Source organism: Barbus barbus (assembly GCF_936440315.1).
Source record: "Barbus barbus genome assembly, chromosome: 3".
NCBI lineage: Eukaryota > Metazoa > Chordata > Actinopteri > Cypriniformes > Cyprinidae > Barbus > Barbus barbus.
This window is the reverse complement of record NC_136731.1, coordinates 37518864-37543884: the sequence shown is the minus strand read 5'-3', so window position 1 is coordinate 37543884 and position 25021 is coordinate 37518864. Positions and strand designations below refer to the sequence as shown.

The 25021-nt window shown below is 38.9% G+C and overlaps 2 protein-coding genes across 4 annotated transcripts; one reads left to right on the top strand and one right to left on the bottom strand.

The window, feature by feature from the left end:
• Positions 1-284: 284 nt before the first annotated feature.
• LOC306849589 (uncharacterized protein) lies at positions 285-4856 on the bottom strand. Its single transcript, XM_079384746.1, has 2 exons — positions 4733-4856; positions 285-3397 (listed from the first exon to the last, which is right to left on the bottom strand). Exon 2 carries the CDS (start codon positions 3156-3158, stop codon positions 2634-2636), a length of 525 nt encoding a protein of 174 aa, XP_079240872.1. The 5' UTR covers positions 3159-3397; positions 4733-4856; the 3' UTR covers positions 285-2633.
• On the top strand, positions 3798-25021 carry LOC306849576 (zinc finger protein 652-like). 3 transcript variants are annotated; one of them, XM_079384714.1, is made up of 7 exons: positions 3798-4288; positions 12292-12527; positions 15332-16572; positions 18566-18713; positions 18868-18983; positions 21073-21217; positions 22519-25021. In XM_079384714.1, exons 3-7 carry the CDS (start codon positions 15529-15531, stop codon positions 23103-23105), a joined length of 2040 nt encoding a protein of 679 aa, XP_079240840.1. In that variant the 5' UTR covers positions 3798-4288; positions 12292-12527; positions 15332-15528; the 3' UTR covers positions 23106-25021. The 3 variants fall into 3 exon arrangements, with proteins under 3 accessions (XP_079240840.1, XP_079240841.1, XP_079240842.1); XM_079384715.1 differs by having other exon boundaries at positions 4280-4392; XM_079384716.1 differs by lacking the exon at positions 3798-4288 and adding an exon at positions 12025-12087.

The following is a 25021-nucleotide window of genomic DNA, read 5'->3' as shown; positions in this document are numbered from 1 at the left end:
TCATTCCAAAGTCTAAGCGGCCACCTAAAAAGCTCTATGACCTTTACATTAATAATCAAGAAACCGTCAGACTCAGCTGATCATATGAGCAAAGAAATCTCAAAAATTTATGTAAACTACATCAGAAATATACTCTGGTGCTAGGCCATGGAGAGCTTTGAAATCATATAACATCACTTTTTTACTGGATTCAGCCTAGTGCATTAGTACTGTCTTATAAACATAAGACTTATAAAAACATCTAAAAGTGTCTAAACAGTACAACAAAGTAAATGCCTTTATTTCAAGTTCAAGTTTATTTGTATAGCGATTTTTACGATACAAATCATTCCAAAGCAGCTCTACAGGAAATTAAGTTTCCACAATATATTTATATAGTGCAGAACCTTAATACATTTAACTTATGGCAAAATTTGGTAATTCTGTATGTTGTCTGAGCGTTGGCATCCTCTGAGGTCCTCTGAGGGGTTGGCATCATCTTTTCTCAGGTGTTTGGTCATCTCAGATCATTAAAGGGTTGGATGCAGACTGAAGCTTCTGTAATTCCTAGTTACCACGGGATGTTAATCACAAATAGAGACATAATTAGCGTAGCTGCTGTTCCATTTAAGCAAAAATGATTTGTACAACCCAAGCTAAAGAATAATAATGTACATTTGATCATATATGACTGCAGTACAAAATTATAAGATGCATTATGTGAATGCTTGGCTAAAGAGATGTGTCTTTAATCTAGATTTAAACGGAGAAAGTGTATCTGAACACCGAACGTTATCAGGAAGGCTATTCCAGAGTTTAGGAGCCAAATGTGAAAAAGTGGACTTTGCTATCCTAGGTACTACCAAAAGTCCAGAGTTTTGCGACCTTAGGGAGCGGGTTGGATTGTAGCGTGGTAGAAGACTGGTTAGGTACGCAGGAGCTGAACCATTTAGGGCCTTATAGGCAAGTAATAATATTTTGTAAATGATACGGAACTGAATAGGTAGCCAGTACAGAGACTGTAAAATTGGGGTAATATGATCATATTTTCTTGACCTGGTAAGAACTCTAGCCGCTGCATTTTGGACTACCTGTAGCTTGTTTATTGAAGATGAAGGACAACCACCTAGCAGTGCATTACAATAGTCCAGTCTAGAGGTCATGAATGCATGAACTAGCTTTTCTGCATCAGAAACAGGTAGCGTGTTTCGAAGCTTGGCAATGATTCTAAGATGGAAGAATGCTGTTTTTGTAACATGGGAAATATGATTTTCAAAGGACAAGTTGCTGTCTAATATAACACCCAGATTTTTTACTTTAGAGGACGTAACAGTCTAGTTGCAAATTGTAATACAAGAGATTTTGTGTACTGTTTTTTGGTCCAATAAGTAATATCTCCGTCTTATCTGAATTTAATAGGAGGAAATTATTGGTCATCCAATCTTTGACATTTTTTACATAATCTATTAGTTTAGAAGTTTCATCTGGTCTTGTTCACATGTATTTTTCATTTCGTCTAGTTCACGTGTATTTATGGGTACACAGAGGAGTTGAGATAAATCAGGCAGGTTATTTGTGAATCTGTCTTTGGTGGCTGGTACAATAGTTCTGCCCGGACGATAATGCGGAGCCATATAATTAATAACAGTAATACGCAGCATGCACGATACAAGGAAATGATCAGTAACATCATCACTTTGAGGTACGATATCTATATCAGTAAGATCAATTCCATGCGATATAATTAAATCTAGCGTATGATTAAAACGATGAGTGGGCCCAGTGACATTTTGCTTGACTCCAAAAGAGTTTATTAGGTCAGTAAACGCAAGTCCTAATGCATCATTTGTATTATCAACATGAATGTTAAAATCTCCGACAATTAGCAGTTTATCAACACTGACCAATAGATCTGAGAGGAAATCTGCTAATTCTTTTAGGAAATCTGTATCTGGCCCTGACGGTCTATACACAGTAGCCAGAGCAAGAGACGGGAGAGATTTCTTTTACATATCTGACAGTGTAACATTAAGCAGAAGTATTTCGAATGAGTTAAACCTCTTGTATCCTGTTTTCTGAGTAACATTGAGAATATCACTATATATTGTTGCAACACTGCCGCCACGACCAGTCTGACGGGGCTCATGTTTATAACAGTAGCTTGGTGGAGTAGACTCATTTAGACCAAAATATTCATTTGGTTTAAGCCAGGTTTCAGTCAGGCAGAGTACATCAAAATTATTATCTGTGATCATTTCATTTACAATAACTGCTTTGGGTGCGAGTGATCTAATGTTTAGGAGCCCAAGATTTAAAAATGTTTTTTGTTCATTTATTTTGCGTTTTTCTGGTTTAATCACGATCGGATTTTTTCTAGATCCTGCATTAAATTTATATTTTGACCTCGCTATTCGGGGAACAGACACAGTCTGTATAGATTGGACAACGCAAGTACTTATATATTTTAAGTGGGTAGAACAAAAGTCATCATAGTAGTTATTTGAGAATTGGCTTACTAGTCAGATGGAGCGTAGCGTCCTGGAGATGTTGTCCGACAGGCGTTCCGCTCCGACTCTGCTGGGGTGCAGGCCATCAGCACGAAAAAGCCTAGGACGCTCCCAGAAAATATTCCAATTATTAACAAAGATCAGTTTCTATTCTTTACACCATGACAATAACCATTCGTTTAAAGCAAAAAGTCTACTGAACCTTTCGTGTTCTCGTCGATACGTGGGAAGCGGTCCTGACACGATGATAGTCGTTGCGGGCGATGTGCTGCGTACCGTCTCGATCAGGCTCCTGAAGTCCCTCTTCAGTGTCTCCGTCTGCTGCAGCTTGGTGTCGTTAACCCCCGCGTGCAGCACGACAGCACTGATGCTCTCGTCGCCCTTCAGGATCGCGGGTATCTGTGCAAAAACATCGAGAACACGAGCACCGGGGAAACAGTGAGTGTGCACTTTACCTTCAGCTAATGTAGCACGGATGTGCCGGACGATGGAGTCTCCGACGATCACAGCATCGCGTTCCGTCTCGCGGAGGGGAGCGAAGCGGTTCTGGGTGGAGATCTCGAAGACCGGAGGCGGCAGAGGGGGAGAGGTCGTCGCCCGGGGCCTGGCTCGCGTCTTCCGCTGCTGGTGCACCCAGGGTCCGTGGCGTCCCGGCGCCGGAGTGAAGGACATCTGGGAAGATCGCGTCCTGGGTGCACAGGGTCTGTGCAGAGAAACACACGGAGTAGAGGTGGTGGGAGTGTTAGCAGCGTGCTGTATACTTACCCTGGATTTGTGAGCGTCAGCTCGGGATGTTTCCAGCGCAGCTCTCCGCTCTCTCAGCTGAGCCTGCTTCTCCACCAGGTCGCGGATCTGCTTCTCCACGGCCTCCAGCTCCAGCTGCACCGAATGCAGCTCGAATGTGTCCTCACCTGCACTCAATGGTAGACACAAATCCGCCATTTAAGCAAGTAACAGTGAAACAATGGTAATGTGTGTGAATAGAGTATTAGCAATCTAAGCGAGATAGCAGCAGCCACGCTATTTCATTGCACAGTGAATTAAAAACACAATTGTCTACATTCTTTAAATAAAGGTTTATAAACAAATTTTCTCAGTAATGCCAAAGAGGCATTTTCATTATTAGTGTGAAGAACATCTGATGAACCTTTTGTGCATTGGAAAGATTCAAAGGATGTGAAAGGTTTTTCATGGAAGCATAAATGCCAATAAATTACTTTTTATTGGATTTTAATGTACAACTGACAGCATAAGACTGGAGCGATGTGGTGATGGTTTAGAAAACAAAGCTCCCAAAATCGTTGGCGCTTTCTCACAATATTGAACAGGCAGCGGCAATATCTCGTCTTGTTTGGCAAACGGTCCATCAAGTGAAAAGTCACTTTTATCGAGGTGGTTCACCACAGGGACGAAGACGGGCGCGCGCGCACTGAACGCTGTCTGGTCTCGCTCTTTGATTACGGGAAGAAAAAAAACCCCGACGCCACGCGCGCTTTCTCCAGTGCAGACAGCGGCAGCTCCAGCGCCTCGGAGGATGGTTGATGCGCGAGACCTAGGCCAGCCACGTAGCGATGGCTTGTAAACCGGAGCAGCGGTGGGCTCGTTCAGTCTAGAGGCAAACCAGAGCGATTTGTGATAGTTTGTCCGCTTTTACATGCGACTTCACGCTGCTCGCCAAAACTCACAGTGTCCGCGAGGAATAGTTTATCTGAAGCAAGTCGTTTTTTTGTGGATCTGTGTTTTATCGGATCGCTACACAACTTGAGGTGGACGATATGAGGGAGAGGGCGCTCGTGTCTCGGGTGAGTAGTCTTTGCTACAAGTTAATTTCTGCTTTTGCATTTATTTACAGTGATGACAGTTGTTTGCCGCATGCATAGAAACCGTCCCTCGGACATCTGTCAAGGTACGATGCTGTCAATGCACGACACGACTTATTTTCACCGGTCGATCTGCAGGTTTTTGTTCGGAAAGAGCAGGAATCGTCAAAATTGTTATTGTTTTCTTGCCTAATGCTGTTTTGCATGCAAATGCATCGAGAGTCTCCTGCAGCTAGCTGCTCGCAGACCGCGAGTGCTCGTCAATATGAAAGAGAAAAATCTCTGAAGGAGTATAAATCTGGGCGGTTTGGGGGTGCAAGAAGTGAAAGTCGTCCACGACGATGATGTTAGCTTGCTATGAGCCACAGGGTTAAATAGTCGTATTCCCGTTGCACGCGCTTTTCAAAGCAGGTCGATTGAAATCACCTCGGTTGAGGTTTTTTGCAATCGCGTTTAGCAATTTTGCAAAAGCAGGTCCTGCCGTAGCTGGAGTCCAGTGCACACAGCTGTATGTACATGCACTCGGGATGTTAGCTGTGCTAGCCGATCGGCCTGCACGCCTGCCGTCCCAACCAACCAATGTTTCCTTCTGTTTAACCCTTTCTTTGCATCGCTTTCCCAAAAAAGTTACTCTTTGCCAATGAGTTGCCGTACACCCTTTGCTGCTTTTCTAACTGTTCCGACAGGATAGTCTGGCCCATCCGCGCTGTATGTCAGTATTTATCCTCGTTTATTGGAGTGGACGTGTTGCAGTTTGGAGGTGTGTTGTGGATGCGCGCGCTAGGCCCTTCTCAAACTGCGGCGTTAGCTCGAGCTGCTAGCGCGGATTTTAGGAGTAGGGGGCGAAGGAATTTTGTTTTACCTCTTTTTTTATTCTTATTATTTTGGTCTCTTTCTTTGTTGAACGTAGTTTGGAACTGCAACGATGCATCTGTGTGCCTGACAAGCCAAAAAGATTTGATTAGCTCATAATTTTGTGAGGTTTTCCCCCGCTTCCCTTTATCCAGTTCCCAAGCTGCTATGAAGTCTCACCAATTTAGTAGGCACAGATTTTCTCCAGAGCTGGTGTAATTCACAATGTCCTATGACACCCACAAAGCAAGGTGTTTCAGAAACATGAATCTGAAGAAGCATTTCAGTTAAATATCAAATATTAGTTTTTCTACCTTGTTTTTACCTTAACTTAGTCTGCTAAACATTTTCATAATGCTGTCTTCATAACATATCATTGACACATTCAGGCTGCAGTGTGTGAGTATCATGGGAATATAAATATTATTCAGGGCCCATCTGCTACAAAACGTATTATTTTTATAAGATAAAGAATTTAAACTGCACGAATCCCCTCTTAAATGGAAAGATTTTGTATATAAAGGTCTTTATAAAGTGATGATCAAAAAGACTTGATATAAACTGATATAGTTTTTAGATAGGCAGTATTTTATGCTTCAAAGCGCCTGTGTCTTTAGCACATCTGTGAGGATGCTCTCCTGCTGTGAAAAAATCTGAACTTGTTAAAGGTGAAGTGTGTTGTTTTTTTGTTGAAATACTTTTTTATTCCAGCCTAGTATGCAGAGTTAAATCTGTTGTGCCACTAAAAAAAGTGTTTTATTTACTTAGTGTGCATGCACAAAATTGAATGTAAAAATCTGCATACAAATGTTTTTTATAAAGAAATCATGATTCACCAATAATTTTCATAATGCATTTTATTTTAAACTTACAAAACTACTTTTAAACTAGAACCACATATGCAAAAATGACATGCAAAAAAGATGATATTTCATATATTTCATCGCAAATGTATTTCATAATAAATAGTGAAAGCGAAGCTTTGTTACAGTTCCAGCCGTGAGGTTTCTGTGTGTGTAACAACACCAGGATGTTTTCTGAGAGTGACAAAAGGGCTGTAAAGAAAAGGTTGTGCAGAAAGCCTGGTTTGGCCGTATTTTATGCAAAGACTTACTTGGAATACTCCAAATTCATGAATTCAGAATTCATGTGCGTTCGCTGCTTTCGTGAGAAGTTCTTCTTTGTGTAGAAATACCAAATCTATGCAATAATTAATGAATGGGAGGGACCCACTGTTACGTATGAATTTTCTGACCAATGGTGTGAATTTGGGGTGGGGCTTAGTTTATCCAACCAATGGCAGATGTTGAAGAAATATGCACTTCAATTTTAAAGTAGTGATGTAACTGAAGTAGCGACATCCTGTATGTATTGTGGCATACCTTCGAGTTTAATGGATTAATGAAAAGATGTAGGGCGGGAACTTGGGTTTTGAGATGTGGATGTTGCACTCAAAAATGTAAAACAGACGAATTTGATCTTGCAGTGTTTAAGCAGACTGAATGATTAAAGATTTTTTTTTTTTTAAATGAATAAAATACATGGGTGAATCATTCACAATAAGATCTATAACATGCATTTAGATTGTAAATAGGGTTCATTTTCATTTCATTCAGACTTGAAGATGTCGCTCGTTTCTGACATCCTTTCTGTGCTCTCCCTGGGCTGCTGTAGAGTGACCTGTATTAAAGGCCTTCAGTTTGTGGGTTAGTTTAAGAGCATCTGAAAAGAATAGAGTGACTCAGCTTGCTTGTGGTTAATACAGTTGCATAACAGCACTCAAAGAACCCGGCGACCCCTTCTGAGTGAAAGTCAGATTGTGGAGTACTGTCATGGTTGACCTCCCGTGATTAAATAATTAGTCAGATTATCAGAGATCTGCTGCTGTTGGAGTTCAGCACAAGGCCAGCAGGTCAGAGATGTTGGAGATGGGGGAAAATTGAAGAGCAAAAAAAAAAAAAAAACCTGTGCATTTTTTATTTCTAGCAGTTGGAAGTTTCGCTTTCAATCATTAAAACCTGCATAAATCAATTCTGAAGTCATTGGTGTAGCTACTAAAAAACATTTCCTGTGTACTAAACCCACCTTAAGATCAGAGCACGAAAGGTTGTTTTGTCTGCAATGTCAGTTAAAGAGATTAAAGTGGTTCTGGTGATTGAATGAGAAAAATTTGTTCATGGTTGAATGGACGAGATGAGGTGGGCTTGATCCTCAGTGCTTGGAGAAATGATCAAAATATATAAGCTAAAAGATGAGTAATTTCATTGGTCGTAGAGATTCTGATTGTGTGATTGTCACCCACATCAAAGCAGCTTGCATTTTTTCATGTGTCCGGGATTATTCACGGTTATCATCCACCTACTTGCTCACGATGATGAGAGGAGCGGGCTGAGGTGTTGCAAAACTTCAGTTGCACTTGTTCTTGAAGCAAGAAAAATGAAAACATTGATATTGTCTTCACACTGAATTTCACTCTGCTTTTCTTCTTCTGTATTGCACCAGAGCATGCAAACTCTAGACCTGTTAGTGGCTGCAGACATCAACAGATGTGTAGATGCAAACACATGCATCTTGCATTCTTGTGTAAATAAGTAGAGCTTTTTCCTTCATTTCCTCCTCAGATGTGTTGTAGACGCTGTGTTGCAGATTCTCACGCTCCTCCGGGTGCTGCATTTCTGGCGTTCTTCTGATGGGTGCACTCAAGTCAAGAGTCACTGGCTCTTCGGAGATCTTCAATTTTGCAAGTCTGAATGCAGAGCATCGTTTGGTATTTTAAGTGACGATTTCAATCTTATTTAAAACACACAACAGAATTTACACACAGTGAAAAGTGTGCCGGGCCAGTCTTTGAAATACACCTACAGTAATATGTGTGTTATATGCCGGCTACTTTCCTGTGACTCCAATGCACACTCTCTGAGATGTGTGACCCCTTATGCACCCATCATGTGGTCACATACACTGCGCTCTCCAATTCTCAGAAAGTTTCAAAGCGCACAGGAAGAAAGGTGGAGGTGTGTGTATATGGCTGTATCTGTGTGGGTATGTGTTTGTGTGTGTGTGTATAATTGTATACGTGTAGGCGTTTGTTTATGTGTATATGGTTTTATTTGTGTGGGTAGGTTTATGCATGTATGTGTGGCCGTTCCAGCAATGTAAACTGTCGCTGCAGGAGAGCTGCATGATTCGGGCGAATGACGTCACCCTCAGTAGATACCATGCAAGGTTTGAAACGGAGTCGAATTGTTTTTAACTCAATTGTGTCTAAAACTGTTTTTCTAGGTTTTGCTCCACTGTGTTACTGTAAACAAAACACAAGCAGGAATCATATAGCCTACTGCTATGTTGAATCTAAAGCTGAAGACATTGATACCTGAGCTATTAGTTTGCTGCATTACTTACAAAAATAATACAATATTCCTACACACATAAAAATTCTATGGTGATGTCTTCATGGATGCATGCAAAAACAAGCATTCACCTGATTCATGAAAAAAGATCATAAAAAATGTAAGATCATAACATGAGATCATAAAAAACGTAACGGTTCATAAGTCATCGATTTGAATTAGGGCCAGTTGAATCCATTTATGATGTTTATTATCGGTATGTTATTTTAATATTTTAATAAGTGAATATGAAAATATGGGCCTCAAAGGGACCGTTCAACTCACCTTAATGTTGTTCAAACTTGTGACTTTCTTTCTTCTGTGTTGGGGTGGGTGATATACTAGGAGACACGATTAACCGGTAGAAATTTGTCAACCTGAAGAGATTTTGGACTGTTGTCTCTATCACGGTTACATGCACAATGTGCTAAGTGGTCATGTGGGCAGCTCTTAAAGTGACAGCAGTCTAATTTTCCTGTTGTCTGGCATTTATGGTAATTAAACAACAAAAGAGAAAATCTCTCAATGCTCATGACTAAATCACTTTTGTAAATTTAGATATATACATTTAATTCCCACAGTGAAGAATAAGCAGTGTTTTTATACATTTGATTACTTTATGTAGCATTTCTCATTTATTTGTTCTACTGTAGTTTTTTTGTCCTGTTGCTTGCAATTAGTTTCTTATTCTTATTTAATCGCTGACTGTTCACATGTCTTCAGTGAGCTTGAGGTTTGTTTGTTTTTTTAAGTTTAGGCTAGTGTTAGTTTTTTGTGATTTTGAAGAATTATGAAATTTATGCGGGATCAAAACTGATCATAAAGACCTTTTTTAAAACAAAAATAACTACATTGTGATATATACCATTTCTATGAAATAAAATTACTCAAATTGTGATACAAGATTTTGGTCATATCGCCCACCCCTGCTTCTGTGACGCATTAAAAAAAAAAAAAAACTTTTTTTCTTTTTTTTTTGTCTGTACAGTGAAAATCAATGGGGTCTAAAACAACATTTGAAATTAAATGTTTCATTTTATGTATAAAAATAGATTAAACATTTTTAACACAAGTTTAGCATGACATGAAGTTGATGAAATGAAGTCAGAATTTTCATTCATTGCGTTAACTATCACTTTGTCGTAAAGTAGGCTCATCTGTCCTAAAGGTGACTCAAAGGTGAACTGTATACGTTAAACGTTATGAACTTTCTATTCTATCTTCACATGTCTGTTCTAACTGCCCTAACTGTTACGTTTTTCGCTTTTCATCATTCAAACAATGCTTCCCCACCCTCAGAAACACGATAGTCATGACCTTTCAAGCCTTGCATACATTCACAGTATAGCTCACTGTATGTCACGGGATTGAATGAACTCATTTTCTTTTCTAGATGCTCACACACACCTTGATGAGTCAAAGGGTTTGTGACACATGAAAATATCTGTAACTTTCTCATTATAAAATTTGACATTTGCAACTTTGCAGCAAATTTTACAAAAAAAAAAAAACATAGTTGACTCAAATTAAATTCTTTGAAAAATTGTAGGTATATTCTCCCACCATGGCTTAAAGAGGTGGGTTAATGTGAGTCACGCTGTTGGTCTTCTCACAGATGCAGCATGCAGCAAACTGACTAGACGTTAATTATCTTGCTAGTCACAAGACTTTAGATTTTATCATGTAATGCATGTTGTACACAGCCAGTGCTTTACAATGCAGTATTGTTCTGAAGAGCCATGTATGTTTCACAGAAATGTCTGTTCAGCTCACGCAGATGATGACTGGCACACATGCACTCAAACAGAACAGAGATGTTCACAGAGAGCCAGGAAGTCAAGGTCGAAGCCGTTAAGAGTAAAACACAAAAACAGAGCTATTTTTCCTGTTTGTGGCTGCTGTTTACTTGTATAGGTGGTGGTGTTTTTGATTGTGATGACTCAGCGTGTAAGGTAGAGTCTTGTGTTTTGATCTTGGTGAATTAACAGAGTCACTCTGATATTTGATTTCTTAGCATATTGCCATATAAAGGAGCTATTGATTGATGAAAATCATTCCTTGAGCGCACACACTCCCTCCCCGCAACCGTTTCAAATCACTCACACTGAAACTTGTGGTCTCGTTTTGGTTCATCAGTGTGTAACTGTCTCAATTTTCGGTTGAATCTGTCTCTCTGTTGAGTGAATGCCATACAGATCAAAGACAAATAACTCAATCACTTAGTTGATTGTATGTAATAATTTTTTGTTAATTTATATTTATTTATATATCTTTTTATAATTATATGTGACCCTGGACCACAAAACCAGTCTTAAGTGTCAATTTTACTAAATTAATAAAATAAATAAGCTTTCCAATGATGTATGGTTTGTGAGGATCGGACAATATTTGGCCGAGATACAACTATTTGAAAATCTGGGATCTGAGGGTGCAAAAAAATCTAAATATTGAGAAAAAAGTTGTCCAAATGAAGTTCTTAGCTCTGCATATGGCTAATCAAAAATAAAGTTTTGATATTTACGCTAAGAAATTTACAAAATATCTTCATGGAACATGATCTTTACTTAATATCGTAATGATTTTTGGCATAAAAGACAAATGGAAAATTCTCTAGGTGTACAGTATATGAGAGAAACAGTAATGGTCATTTATTTAAACAAAATAACATGTTATATAATCTATGCATCTGCAATATAGCTGCCATCTCTATAACAACAAGAATCCATCAATGTCATATTCACAGCATCCATCCAATATAGTCTAAATGTCAATACCACTGTATCATATCAAAGCCATGACATGTTAGAAATGACAATCTCAGAGGCAGTGAAAAGACTTATCGATTGAGGTGCAAATATGTCTGTTTTAAAGTGGAATCGAATATTATTTCATGCAATAATAACATATTTCTGTCCTAAAATATTCACTTTCATGCGCCCTTGTTATGCACTACTGCACCAGAAATAGAAGCATAAAAATGCTCATTTGTGCTTCAATATTTGTTCAACTGGTGGGTTGGAGTATGGGACTGGAATTTAAAGTGCACAATAATCGCAGTTAAACATTCATGATCAGATTAAATAATCACTACAGGCCTACTAGGCAAATAAGCAACACTCGTGCTGGCTACTAAAGCACGGGGCGAGTTGCTGTTAACATGTTAGGTGGCAGTAATGAAGTGTGTGAGACTGTCCAGTATTTGTCAATATTAAAAAAAGATATGTACAGAATATGAAAATATGTGAGGTTTTCTTCCCCATTGTGTTAGCGTGTTTTCTGTACATAACTTCTTGTGGTTTAATTTTGAGCTGCTCACACACACTTACACTGAAAAACGAAACGGTTGCGGTTTGGTGTGTGTATCTGATTAGTAGTGAGATTCTAGATGTCTACACCTTAACCAGGCTGCAGTTTCGTTTCTCTTTCTTTTTCCCTCTCTTATTCACTTGCTTGCTTCTTTCTCACACACACACACACACACACACACTTACATATAAAGAATGTATGGCACCTGATTAGAAGACCAGAAGGTTTTACCAGGTAACAGTCATTGCACTGACTATAATTTCAGAGGTGTTGTTGAGGTATGGAGCGCTGTTGTGTTCATTCTTGAATATCTGCGTTTGATGACACACTGCTCTTGTTTCAATGGTAGTTGTGGTTCATTTACCTGCTTTGAGGTACTGAATTAAATGTGATGTCTTGGGTGACTCCTTTCGCAACCTGTTTCTTGCTGTCTTTCAGGTAACATCTGGCTGCAGGGTGTTGATTCGGAGCAGTTGGTAATGACTGCGCGATCTAAGCGCTGAGTTTAACGGCGCGGAGACGCCGCCACATCTTTGACAGAGAGGAGGCGGCTTTTGTGTCTGAATCAGCAGAGATTTGCAGATGAGGTGCAGCTATTGCCTTTCCAAGTGAAACCGAGATGCTGTTGAGAGACTGAAGTTTGGATCTAAAGCCAAGACGAGCTTCATTTGGATGTAAGTACTTTTAAGACTACATGAGTTGGCTAAAGGTTTGCCGTTCTTGTTTTTAAGGCTGTTCAATTTGTAGACAAAAAATATAATTAACATATCAATGTGACCATTAAAAAATTACAGTAACAATAATAATTATTAGTTATTTTTTATATATTATTATATTAATAAGTATTTCAGATTTATAGTATTTAAAGGGATAGTGGAAATTCTGTTAATTACTCAACTTCATGTTGTTCCAAACCCATAAGACCTTCGTTCATGTTTAGAACACAAATGAACATTTTTTTGATGAAATCCAAGAGCTTTCTGATGCTCCATAGACAGCAATGCAACTGACACGTTCAAGGCCCAGAAAGGTAGTAAGGACATTGTTAAAATAGTCCATGTGACATCAGTGATTCAACTGTAATTTTATGAAGCTACAAGAATACATTTTGTGCGCACAGAAAACAAAAATAACTTTAAATCAACAAATTCTTCTCTTCCCGGTCAGTCTACGACACGCGTTCACGAGAGAACCACGCATGCATGTGGAGCTGCTGATGCAGGAGCCGGTGTTCTGCCGTAGAAACCGGATATGCTGCATCTTGTTTGCAAGCAGAGAAATGCACACGCATGAGTCATGGTACTGTCGTGAACACGTATTGAACACTGACACAGAAGAGAAGAAATTGTGAATAAAATCATTGTTTTTCTTTTCTTTTCTTTTTTATTACTTGAGGGAGAGTAATTAATGACAGAATTTTCATTTTCACTTTCCCTTTAACTCTTTCCCCGCCAGCGTTTTTGCTGATTTTCACAAAAATTTCTTGGCCCCCAGAATATTTTGTTGTATGAATATCTGAACATGCAATACATCAAAATAAAGATCAAACTCTCTACTTTCAAAAAAAAAGTTTTATTCTAGCTTCAAGCATAGGTTTTTTCATCAACACTTGAATATAGGTAGGTTTCATAAAAAAAAAAGAAACATATTGAGCAAAAAGCTGAGGATTACATTTTTATCAAATACTACATCTGGATCATATTCAGTAATATTTTCAAAGCAAAGATGCAGTAGATGGCTTCCATCAGCACTTCTGAAGCTTGCACAGACCTCTTCCTGGATCAACATTTCACTCTGTAACATTAGGCCAGGGGTGTCCAACTCCGTTCCTGGAGGGCTGGAGCCCTGCAGAGTTTAGATGCAAGCCTAATTAAACACACCTGATGCAGCTAATTAAGTCATTCAGGCTTATTTGAAAACTAGATGGTTTGTGTGTTGGAGCAGGGTTGGAACTAAACTCTGCAGGGCTGTGGCCCTCCAGGAACTGCATTAGGCAATTTTCATTTATGTGTTGTTAGTGTTGATGATCACATTATTTTTCACATGCATATGCTTACATATGAGATTTCTTGTTTCTGCATCTTCCTTGTCTGTGTTTTTGATCGGCACTTTCTAGATGTGTAATAGTGCCCCCTAGCGTATAACAGCGAGAACGCTGAAACGCTGTGTTTGGCGGGGAAAGAGTTAAGAAAATGTTGATAATTATTTTCAGTACAACTGTAATATTACAATAATATCTTAATTTCTTATTTTTTGAATGTTAAACCAGCAAGCTTTTATCTTGGTGGAAAACTGTAAGCAGCAAATAAAGCTTCTCTTTTTTTGTTGACGGAAACCACTTTATAAGCTCTTTTTATTACAAGTTTGGAAAGATTATTAGTGTATACAGTGTTTTCTAATGCACATTAAAAGATGTTTTCTCTGTTTTGGAGGGATGGTCATACCCTATTGCATCAAAATTTGTTAATACTTTACTATAGTTAGGGGTGGATAATTTTATCAACTGTTTATTATTCATGCAACAATACATATTACTGTTATAATTTTTATTAATAACCATTGCTATATAGCTGATAACACTGTCTAATGCTCTTATGAATATTTTTAGCATGATTTGTGAAAATTTAACTACTAGCCTATACTGAATGACAGCATAGACTTCTTCATGGCTAGTGTTTGTGTATTTCATTTCATTCTGTAACCTACTTGTTCTAAAGATCTGTGTAGTAGTGTTAAATAATACTGTTTTTGACAGCGTTGATAAGGTCTTTAAAAGATAATATCATGATTTTATTTATTTATTTTGCGTTTGCCTTACCGAATGCAAAAACCTGTCCATGGGCTTTTTTGATTACTGTCACTTTAAGTGCCGACTCAGTGTTGCCAGATATTGCGATTAAAACAAATAAAAATAAACCAAAATTATTTAAAATCTTTTACAATTAAGATAAGATAAAGATATCGTTGCCCCTTAACTGCAATGTCCTACTTTATTAACTTTCTGAAGTGTCAAATTAAGTTAAAAAGACCAAAAACGCTTATAATAGCTGGATCTGGCAACACGGAGGCTGTGCGCGCGCCCTCACTCACAGCTTTCTTTACTGGTTCACTCCCCCGGTGTCTCGCAGTGATCATGTTTAGACCACAGACACTAAACATTCTTGCAAACTGTCTAAACTGAATTATACCAAAGACTGTAGAATACCGAAGACGTGTCACTCATATAGTTTTGAATGGGGAAAAGTGCAGACCAGCTATGCATTCAGATATGTGTCTCGTAAATGGATTTAACATCATCCACTGCTCAATATACAGCATTAAATTAAGATAAATTTGCCTTTGTAATTTGATAATCACATTAAGCCATATCGCAACTTTGGTTTTAGTTCCATTAATAATGCAGCTCTAAAACATTTGTCTTATTCATTTTCTTTGTCTTCCTTTTCTCATAAATTTTTCTTTCTATTTCATGCCCTAGTGAAAGTAATGGAGGCTCGGTTTGGGCTAGGCTAAGGTGTCTCTCCTCATCTCTCCTCCTTTACGCTCTCTTGCCCTCCTCTCATTCTTTCGAGAGGAGGGGTACATTGCCTCCTGTATCGCCCTTGACAGAAAACAGGGGTTATTCTCAAACATAAAGAGGGAAACACTCTGATTTAACCCAGCGATTGGCTGCTGATGAAGTCCTGCCAGACACTGAAGGAGGAGGTGACCGGCCCGGAGACGATGTCTCAAGAGGAGGGGCAAATGACTCAACCCTCCCAAAAGTACTTCCACAACACCTCTGCTCCTGATGCCGAGCTGTCAGCAAAGCTGTACAAGCGAGAATCTGCGGCCAAGCCGTACTCTTTGATCACTGACAACACGATGGCTACGAGGCCCGAGTCACAGATGCCCTCAGACCTAAATCCCCATCCTGCCCCGACTCAACCGTTTTACCGGGAAGAGTCCGGAGCAGCTGAGACGAAAAGCGGAAACTGTGGGACGTCGGAAGATTCTGAAGCCGAAGAGGGAGCCGGGGCAGAGGACGAATTCAAACGAGGACAGATCATTGTTGAGGTTAACCTCAATAACCAGACCCTGCACGTGTCCAAAGGAGACGATGCAGCAAATGCAAACACTGCGGGAGACAACAAGAGCAATAGTGAGGAGGAGGAAGAAGAGGAGGAGGAAGATGAAGATGATGAAGAGGAGGAGGAGGAAGAAGATGACAGCATTGAAGATGACTACAGCGCAGAGGAGGATCTGGATGAGGAGGATCAAGATGATGAGGAAGAGGAAAACAACAGTCGGCGAACAAGAGTGCAACAGACGCTCAGGGGTCGAGCCGCTGCTCCACCACGGCGAAAGAGTCGCCGAGTAGCTGCTTCATCAACTGGGAGCGTAACCATTGCGACTGCCGGCGTTACAACCAGGGGGCGGAGGAAGAATGCAGAGGGCCTGCCCCAAAAGCGTAGACCTGCCAAGGAGCCCAAAAGCTCTGCCTCCTCCACCTCAGGAGCAACAGTAGCGGGAGGAGGGCGGGCCAAGGCAGAGGGTGAGGAGAAAGAGACGCTAGCATGTGAAAAATGTCCACGTGTGTTCAACACCCGCTGGTACCTGGAGAAGCACATGAATGTGACGCACAGACGCATGCAGATCTGCGACAAGTGCGGGAAGAAGTTCGTGCTGGAGAGTGAACTGGCTCTTCACCAGCAGACAGACTGTGAGAAGAACATCCAGGTGAGAGCATCTTCCCAAGCTTGTATTGAAACGCCACATGCTTGGTGAAGTACATGTATTGTTAATAGACATTAGTCCAAGCAGAGGACCTATTTAAAGGGGTCAAAAACTGCCTTTTTTATTATTTTGTACTGTTCTCTATAATGTTATCAAGATATTTACATCAAAAACATCATTTAAAAGTAATTTTCTATCCTGTTTTTAACCCCCCTCATCAGAACGCTGTTTGAGTAGGCATGGCGGATTGTATACTCGGAAGTAAACGCCCACTGCTGTGATAGGCTAATAGTTGTGTATTGAATTCAAATGTGTATTGTGTGTTGTGTTTGACAGCGTACATTCGTCATAGATGGACACTGCTGTGATTTTAGGTCAAAAAGCATAAATACCTCAATATATGTCAAACGATCTATAATAACAGACAAAGCAATATTGATCACGTAATGAAAACAGTTCATCTGTTGGATCCAGTATAGTCGGCACAGCATTGTGTTTCTGAAAATCCATTGTTGACTTGTGCCTTGTTTGTAAACAAATCCACGGTAAAATAAAGTGAACAAAAGTTCGTACTGATGCAGTTTGGAACTTCAATAAAAATAAAGTCCATCAAATAAATTTTATCGTTTGCCTTCTGTATAGACCTGTGTTCGCCTCTCATAAACGCTACATGCATGAATCGGTGGGCGGGCCTAAACAGGCAGCGATGTAGAAGCAGGTGTTGATGATCTTCTGCGGAGGCGGTGCTTATCCACACTATTATGTCATAGAGTAGAACATTCCACAAGCTGTCGTTTTGGCAGATTGGCTTCAATATAAAGCTGTTTTTAGACTAATGAGAAAGTTTTGAGTTCTGAAATTTACGGGTTGTTTTTATAGTACCGCTCAGTTCATGACCCCTTTAATGTGACTCAATTGGAAATGAGGCTGTGAGGGACAGAGTGAGTCCATGTTGCTGCTACAAGATACAACTTTTGTTCGATCTTTTTTTTGTTGTTGTTGTTGAAAGGCTTCAATTTCAGTGTTGTCATCACAAGAATAAATTGATGTTTTCAAATTGTAATAATATTTCACAGTATTAATGTTTTTAAAGTATTTTTGGTCAAATAAATGTAGCCATGGTGAGCATAAGACTCTTTTTTTTCAAAAGCATTAAAAAAATCTTACCAACCCCAAACATGTGAATGATAGTGTCTGTGTGACACAAAATATAATATTAAATGCAGCTTAATATAATATAAATATAATACAGCTTAAAAGCCAAAGTTGCAAAAGATTTCTTTTTCTTTTCCATATTAAATGCTTAAGTAAAATGAAAAGTATATGACTTTGTACTTCAATAGTGATTATTGTAATTATGGATGCACTGATATTAAAATTCTTGCTTATGCCAATAATTGATTTCATGTTATGGCTGATAAATGACCAATATTTAAATTATGTAAAGTAAAATACTGACAAAGCAGTATATTGCTCCTTTATTGTTTGTCGCTTTGGATAAAATTGTCTGCTAAATGCAGAAAGTGTACATTTAAAAAAAATAATAATAAAATTAAACATTGAATTTAGGCATTACAACTTTATAATGTACAGTATGAAGGATGCATATTAATTTTCAAAATGATTTCATTTGCTAAAGATTACTTTTAGCAGTGGTATTATTAAATGATTAGTGTTTTCAGTGGCAAAGGTATTTGTTTGGTGATGGCAAAGGTAAAAATTAGAGAAACTAACGTGCAATTAATTGTCCAATATCATCCAGCTGAGATAATTCTCAAATAAATTGATAACTGAGGCATACATCTTAGATCTGATTTGAAATATGAAATGCATTAAAGGTTAGGAATGTTAAAATCGGTCCTGACCAGCAGAGGGAGACTTCATTCATGTTTGAAGAGCCATTGAGACTCAGAAAAAAGGGTCTGAGAGTAGATATACCACTAAATATGTTATTCTTGTACTGTATAACAGTGTGTCTCTGTTTTTTGTGCCCAAGTGTGTGTCATGTAGTAAGTCCTTTAAAAAGCTGTGGTCCCTCCACGAGCATATTAAGATTGTCCATGGCTTTGCCGAGAAGAAATTTGCCTGTGAGATTTGTGAGAAGAAATTCTACACCATGGCTCATGTCCGTAAGCACATGGTCGGTACGTACAGTAAATGTGCACAAGACACACTTCAGCACTGCACGAGTGAAACCTTTAAACCATATCATGATATCTTTTTAAATGTCTATACATCCACAAAATGCATATCAAACATTTGTATGCCTAATACAGCAGGTCTTCTGTTTGTCTCTAGCTCACACAAAGGACATGCCGTTTACCTGTGAAACCTGCGGAAAGTCTTTTAAGCGCAGCATGTCACTGAAAGTGCATTCACTGCAGCATTCAGGAGAGAAGCCCTTCCGTTGTGAGGTATGAACACATTATATGACACAATACGAAAGTGGTCTGGTTTGATATTGTGACTGAGAGAAGGGAATAAATGGGAACTCCATAAAATACGATGCAAAGTACATAAAATCATGCATTTGGGATGTGTTCATGTTAACAGACATACAGATCATAGACTGATTAAGTGACATGCTTATCCTAAAACCCATAAATTACAAAATTATAAAACAAAAAAACTGATTACACAAGGTAAAGGAAAGATATAATACTGGTTACAAGGTTGGTACAGGTTGAATCCTTGTTTGATGTCCAGTGTAAAGTTCCAATAGAAACCATCACAGAAATTCCAATGGTTTCCATTATAAACCATTAGCTTTTTTCCAGTAAAACCATTACAAAATTCCTTTTTGTAGTATGTTTTGGGCATTTTTCCAATAGGATTTAACATCCCACCAATAGAATCCATCACATATCAGTAGACACCATTATATTGAAACCAATACAATTCCCATTATAACCATTAAATCCATTACATTTTCTATTGTGTTTTGAGCAGGGTTCTATTGTTTTTTTCAGCAGGGACTGCTCCACTTAAATCCTTTTTCCTCCTGTGGAAAGTCCTCCTTTCTCTTAAATTGGCACATGTCTAACCTGTTGAATTTGGTACAGTATTTACATCCCCCTCTGTTGGCGCCATGGTTTCCCCAAATTGAACCCCCATTTATTTGTGGATTTGACTGTTTTCTGTAGTTTTAAACATCAGTGACTCTATATTAATGTGAAACTCTAAAATACATTCCAAAAGTCAAAGAGTATTAAGCAAACAATATTAAAATGATAATTATATTCAAAAATGTGCGCGTTTCCAGTCGGTCCATATTTACAGCTTAAATTTGTTTTTGGCAAATGCTGTAAGATGCCACATCTACGGCAGGATGTTGACATGCACAAACAACACTGTATTTCTGTATATTTGAATAAGGGAGTGAATAAAGATTTGCTTATTACTGTTCATAGCATTTTGTTTGTTACATTTGTTTACTGACGTCTTTTGGCTCATTTATTTCACCAGTGTTCCCATTAGACTAGAGCTATTCTGAAAGTGCTGGTTGTCAGTCAGTAACCAAACCTCTGTGTGCATGTGTGTAAATGCACAACACAAAATGCATTTATTTTTATTTTTTTTAAGCAAACTTTTTTCTTTTAGCATTGGAAATATCAGTTATTTCAGCATGAATGACTCTTTTAGCGCTTATTTCTCAGTAGTTTTGACACTGCCCTAACCAGTGTTAGGATAGAAAACTATCTGTTAACATTCCCATTTATTTCAGTGATGGTTTTGCTGATTAAATACACAGCTAAGGTCATCAATGGAGAAAAATGATTTTTGTAACCAGATGAATGTTATTTTCTTCACAATGAATATGGTGTCACAAAATATAGACTAAATTTAAAGAATATTTTTTTCGAAATACAAAAATAGTTTTAACTCATCAATTTAACTGTTCTAACAATGATTCGTTGTTGTTTAGTTTATATTTATGGTGCCCTCTTGTGGACTGTTGGTTTAGAAATCTTGTGTTCACTGATCTTTTCCTTCTAAATGAAATTGTTATTAGAATTCAAATGTAATTCAATTTTTGCAAATATTTAAGTGAAAAAAGCAGCTCTAGTGTGGATGGATGAACTGCTTGTCAGTGGAAACTTGTCTCGTCATCACTGTTAAGACCAGTGTCTGAGTCAGTTCACACTGTGCAGATTCATTTTGCATCTCTAATATTCTCTTGGTTTTTCCCTCAACTGTTCGTTGGGGCATCTTTTTCTTAGAAATGCATCGGGGGTTAACGCTCTGTGAGGGTGGTCAGGGTGGGGCTCATTGGTTTCACTTAAGCGTGCAGTGTGAGAGAGTTTGAATGAGTGGGATTGGTCTGATTCCTATAAATAGTATTTCAATGACAGGCTTATGAACCATAATGACAGGTTATTATGGTTGTCTTACAAAGTTGGGATTGCTTCAGTCTGGCCCTGATTTGAAGTGAGGCTGAAACAGCATTCACCCACACGCTGTCTATTTCTGTGTGTGTGTGTGTGTGTGTGTGTGTGTGTCTAGAACTGCGACGAGAGGTTCCAGTACAAATACCAGCTGCGATCTCATATGAGCATCCATATAGGACATAAGCAGTTTATGTGCCAGTGGTGTGGCAAAGACTTTAACATGAAACAGTATTTCGACGAGCACATGAAGACGCACACAGGTGAGTTGACCCCCATGGTGAATGAATAGATTGTATATTTTGTTATCTTTCACACACATTTGGGAGTTTTACTATAATAATAATTATTCTAATTTACAGTGACCCCCAAAAACATTTGGACACACTTAAATATATCTGAATGCATTGCTGTTGCTTTAGATAATAAAATAACAATTCAAATGAAATTGAACAAGCACACTTTTCAAGCAGAACATTTCACAACAATCTTACTTTATTCTGTGGAACACAAACAGAGATATTTAGAAATATAAGCCATCTCTACGAGTCCATATAATGCAAGTGTATAGGTCCCTTAAATTTTTAAGTTAAAGTACACAAAACTAACATAGCGGTAATCCATATGACCCCCGTTGATGAATCAGTGTCTTCTGAAGTGTGTGTGAGAAAAATACTAACATTTTAAACTTTCACCAGACCAACACAAACATGTTGGAAATGTATTGGAGTTTTATTTGTTTACACCATAAACCCATTTAGCTTTACTAAATTAAAATATGGTTATAGTAAGTATAGTTTTTTTTGTATGCCAAAAACATATCAATTAAAAGCAGTTGTAAAATATTTTAAGACATATGTTTAATTCTAAAAAAGGTTTATACAGTTCTGTTCAAAAAGGTTAATTTGTTTATCTAGTGGTGTTGAAAAGACTTGAAGGGATAGTTCACCCTAAAAATGTTTTTTTTTTGTCATCAAAATTGCCCATCATTGTCCTCATGTCGTTCCAAACCTGTTTGTGTTTCTTTCTTATGTTGACCATAAAAGAAGATATTTAAAAAAACGCTGGTAATCAAACAGTTGATGGTTCCCATTGTCTTCCATAGTATTTCTTTTCCTACTGAAGTCAGTGGGGACCAGCAACTGTTTAGTTCTTCAAAATATCTTCTTTTATGTTCAACATAAGAAAGAAACTTATACAGGTTTGGAAAGACATGAGAGTGAATAATTAATGGAAAAAAAATTGGGTGAAGTATTCTAAAGACTTTAAGAATTTTTGCCCTTGTTTTCCTTGATTCATTTGGGTTTATTGAAGATTTGTTATTGTAGTGTATTAGTTGTTCCATATGTTTAATTTTAGAGACTTTCTTTCTTTTCCCATATCGTCCAGCTGGTTCCTCAAGTCTAACCTTGTAGTGGACGCATTTAAACTCTTGTGGTTAAACACTCCCAGACGTTCTCTGTAATAACATCAGACACCACATGTTTAAGTCCAGCTGCCCGTGTAGCTTTATTTCCAGTGACGGAAACAAGATCTAATTTCTCTCTCCCATCTTTCTCTTCAGGTGAGAAGCCGTTCATCTGTGAGATCTGTGGAAAGAGTTTTACCAGTCGGCCCAACATGAAGCGGCACCGGCGCACGCACACGGGGGAAAAGCCATACCCTTGTGAAATCTGCGGCCAGCGTTTCCGCTTTTCCAACATGCTCAAGGCGCACCGAGAGAAGTGCTTCCGGGTCACCAGCCCGGTGACCCTTCAGCCTGCCAGCATGGCACTTCCCATTCACCTCACCGGCCACATGCCTTCTTCAAGCCACACCCCTAGCCCAACCCAGCCCACTCAGTCAACGCCCGTGGGCCCCGTAATGATCAGTCCCGCAGTGGCGGGGCCCCTACCGCAACGGATGGTCACCGCCCACAGCTTCTCTCATTTGCACATGCAGACGGCGCCCGCGCAACATCACCCCGCACACACTCACACTCCTGTCCATCACACAGGACATGCCCCCATGACGAGCCACACCCCTCTGCAGATCTCAGTGCAGCCTTCTGTCCTGCCCCCTCCCCCCGCCCTGTTTAAGAGCGAGCCAATAAACCACTGCGCACATGAGGATGCGTACCTGCGACAGGGCGCCGCTCCGCAACACCACTGAAACACAGTCTCTACACAAACTCACTAATGTGAAATCAGGTGCTCGCTGGAAAACAGAGCGGACAGACAGACGGACCACATGCATCTAATTCTCACAGGAATCTGAAAGCTGGAACTCCGTGAAATGCAATGAAATGTTTATGTATGTATGTATGTGTGTGTGTGTGTGTGAGAGATACAGAACTGATACTACAAACCAACTTGCCACAAGCACTCGTGACCAAACAGGACTGATCTCTGTGAACTGATCTCAAGAACACAAGCGCAAACTTCTTAAAGCATTACTCTGATTCACTTCACCTCGCTTCAAACTCTGTCACAACGATCAAAACAATAGGCCATTGGGATTTCAGTGGCACAAACATGGTTCTCTCTCTAACTCTTTATCAACTCAGCTGCTGTTGCAAAGGTTCTACGGGTTTAAACGTTCACAGGTTAAAGGTCTAGATTTCAAAAAATGCAGTGTAACCTCTTTAGAAATGCAGGTCTTCCCGACAACGGAAAATATTCCTATTCTACTTAATGAATCATATACAAGTCATTACACAAAACATAGTATACAGCACTTAAGCAGTAAACTCAGCGTAGTCTAAATGACTGAAACTTTTCTGTTGCCTGATTGTGGTTGTCAGTGATTTTATTCAGATATTGGAGTTGTCTTTCCTTTCCTTTTTTTTTTTTTTTTAATAAAATAACATAAAAATATGCTTACTGGGTAATGCCTGTAGCTCTCCGGCGTGTCCAGTCGGAGGTTGAGACTGTTAAGGAAGACCCAATGCTGTGATGTGTCATAGGAAGACTGCAATTAAAGGCGAAACAAGATCATTTATTAGTTTTACTGTATGTTTTATACAACCTAACTCACTTAACCAATATTTTTATTTGTATAAAGTAGATGCTCTGTGAGACTTTTTAAAAAAGGAAATCAGATTTCTATGTTGAATTGAGATGTGTGCTTGTGAGAGTCTGATGGGTTGGAAGATGCAGAAAGGGTTTGTTTCTAATCATGTATTCAACCGAATGTAGGAGTGGAGTGTGTGTGTGTGTGTTTGACTGATCTTATGTCTGTGGTGCTGGTATCAAAAGCTGCTTTTTAGTTGCTCTCTGTCTTTTCCTGGTACATGATTCTTTATCATGCAGATGATTAGTGTGTGAGTGAGTGTTAAAATGGTTGCTTATATGTTAAATAGTGATGATAGGAGCAGCACAGATAAAGTGATTAAAAGTTTTGAGTCAATCAGACTCGGCTGATTGATTGTGAATTATTTTTCTCTTTCATTAGACAAAGGCATCTGTCCTCTGCACTTTACTGCCAAGTAAGAGGTTTGCGCAACTGACAAAGAATTGTTTATCATGTGTCTGACGTGTGAAAGATGGCTGGCTGTTGGAAAATGGGGAGAATCGCAAGGGGATTTGGATTTTTTGTTACACGTCAGAGAGCTGTAGTTTGTCTCGTAAGAAGCTGTGTTTTGCCTTTATGCCCCGCCCTCCTCACCTGAGAAGTACTCTTATTGGTTCAGGTGGCTGTCAATCATATGCTTTTTTTGGGCTACTTGTTGTCTGATTCTCTCCATTCTCCATCAGTTGATGGAATGCACTTTCTAATAAAACCTTGCTAGATAAGAAAAATAAGCAGACCATAATATTGTTTATTCTTGTGAAGTGTTTTTACTCAAATCTTTTCTCAGCTAGTCTGTTTCAACTTCTCTACCCTCTCGACTTCAACAGTGTTTTATTTTTAGCTTTGTGTCTGGTACGGAAACATCTGATCTTGGTTGAGTTCTGTTTTGTATTGTTTTCCTGTTTTTGAGACACCATGATGGACTTGCATTAATGTTGGGCCTTTTTTATATCGTTCATTTAACACTTTCTGCTAACTTTAAAGAAGTAAAATTGAATTAGCCACAAGCACAACTC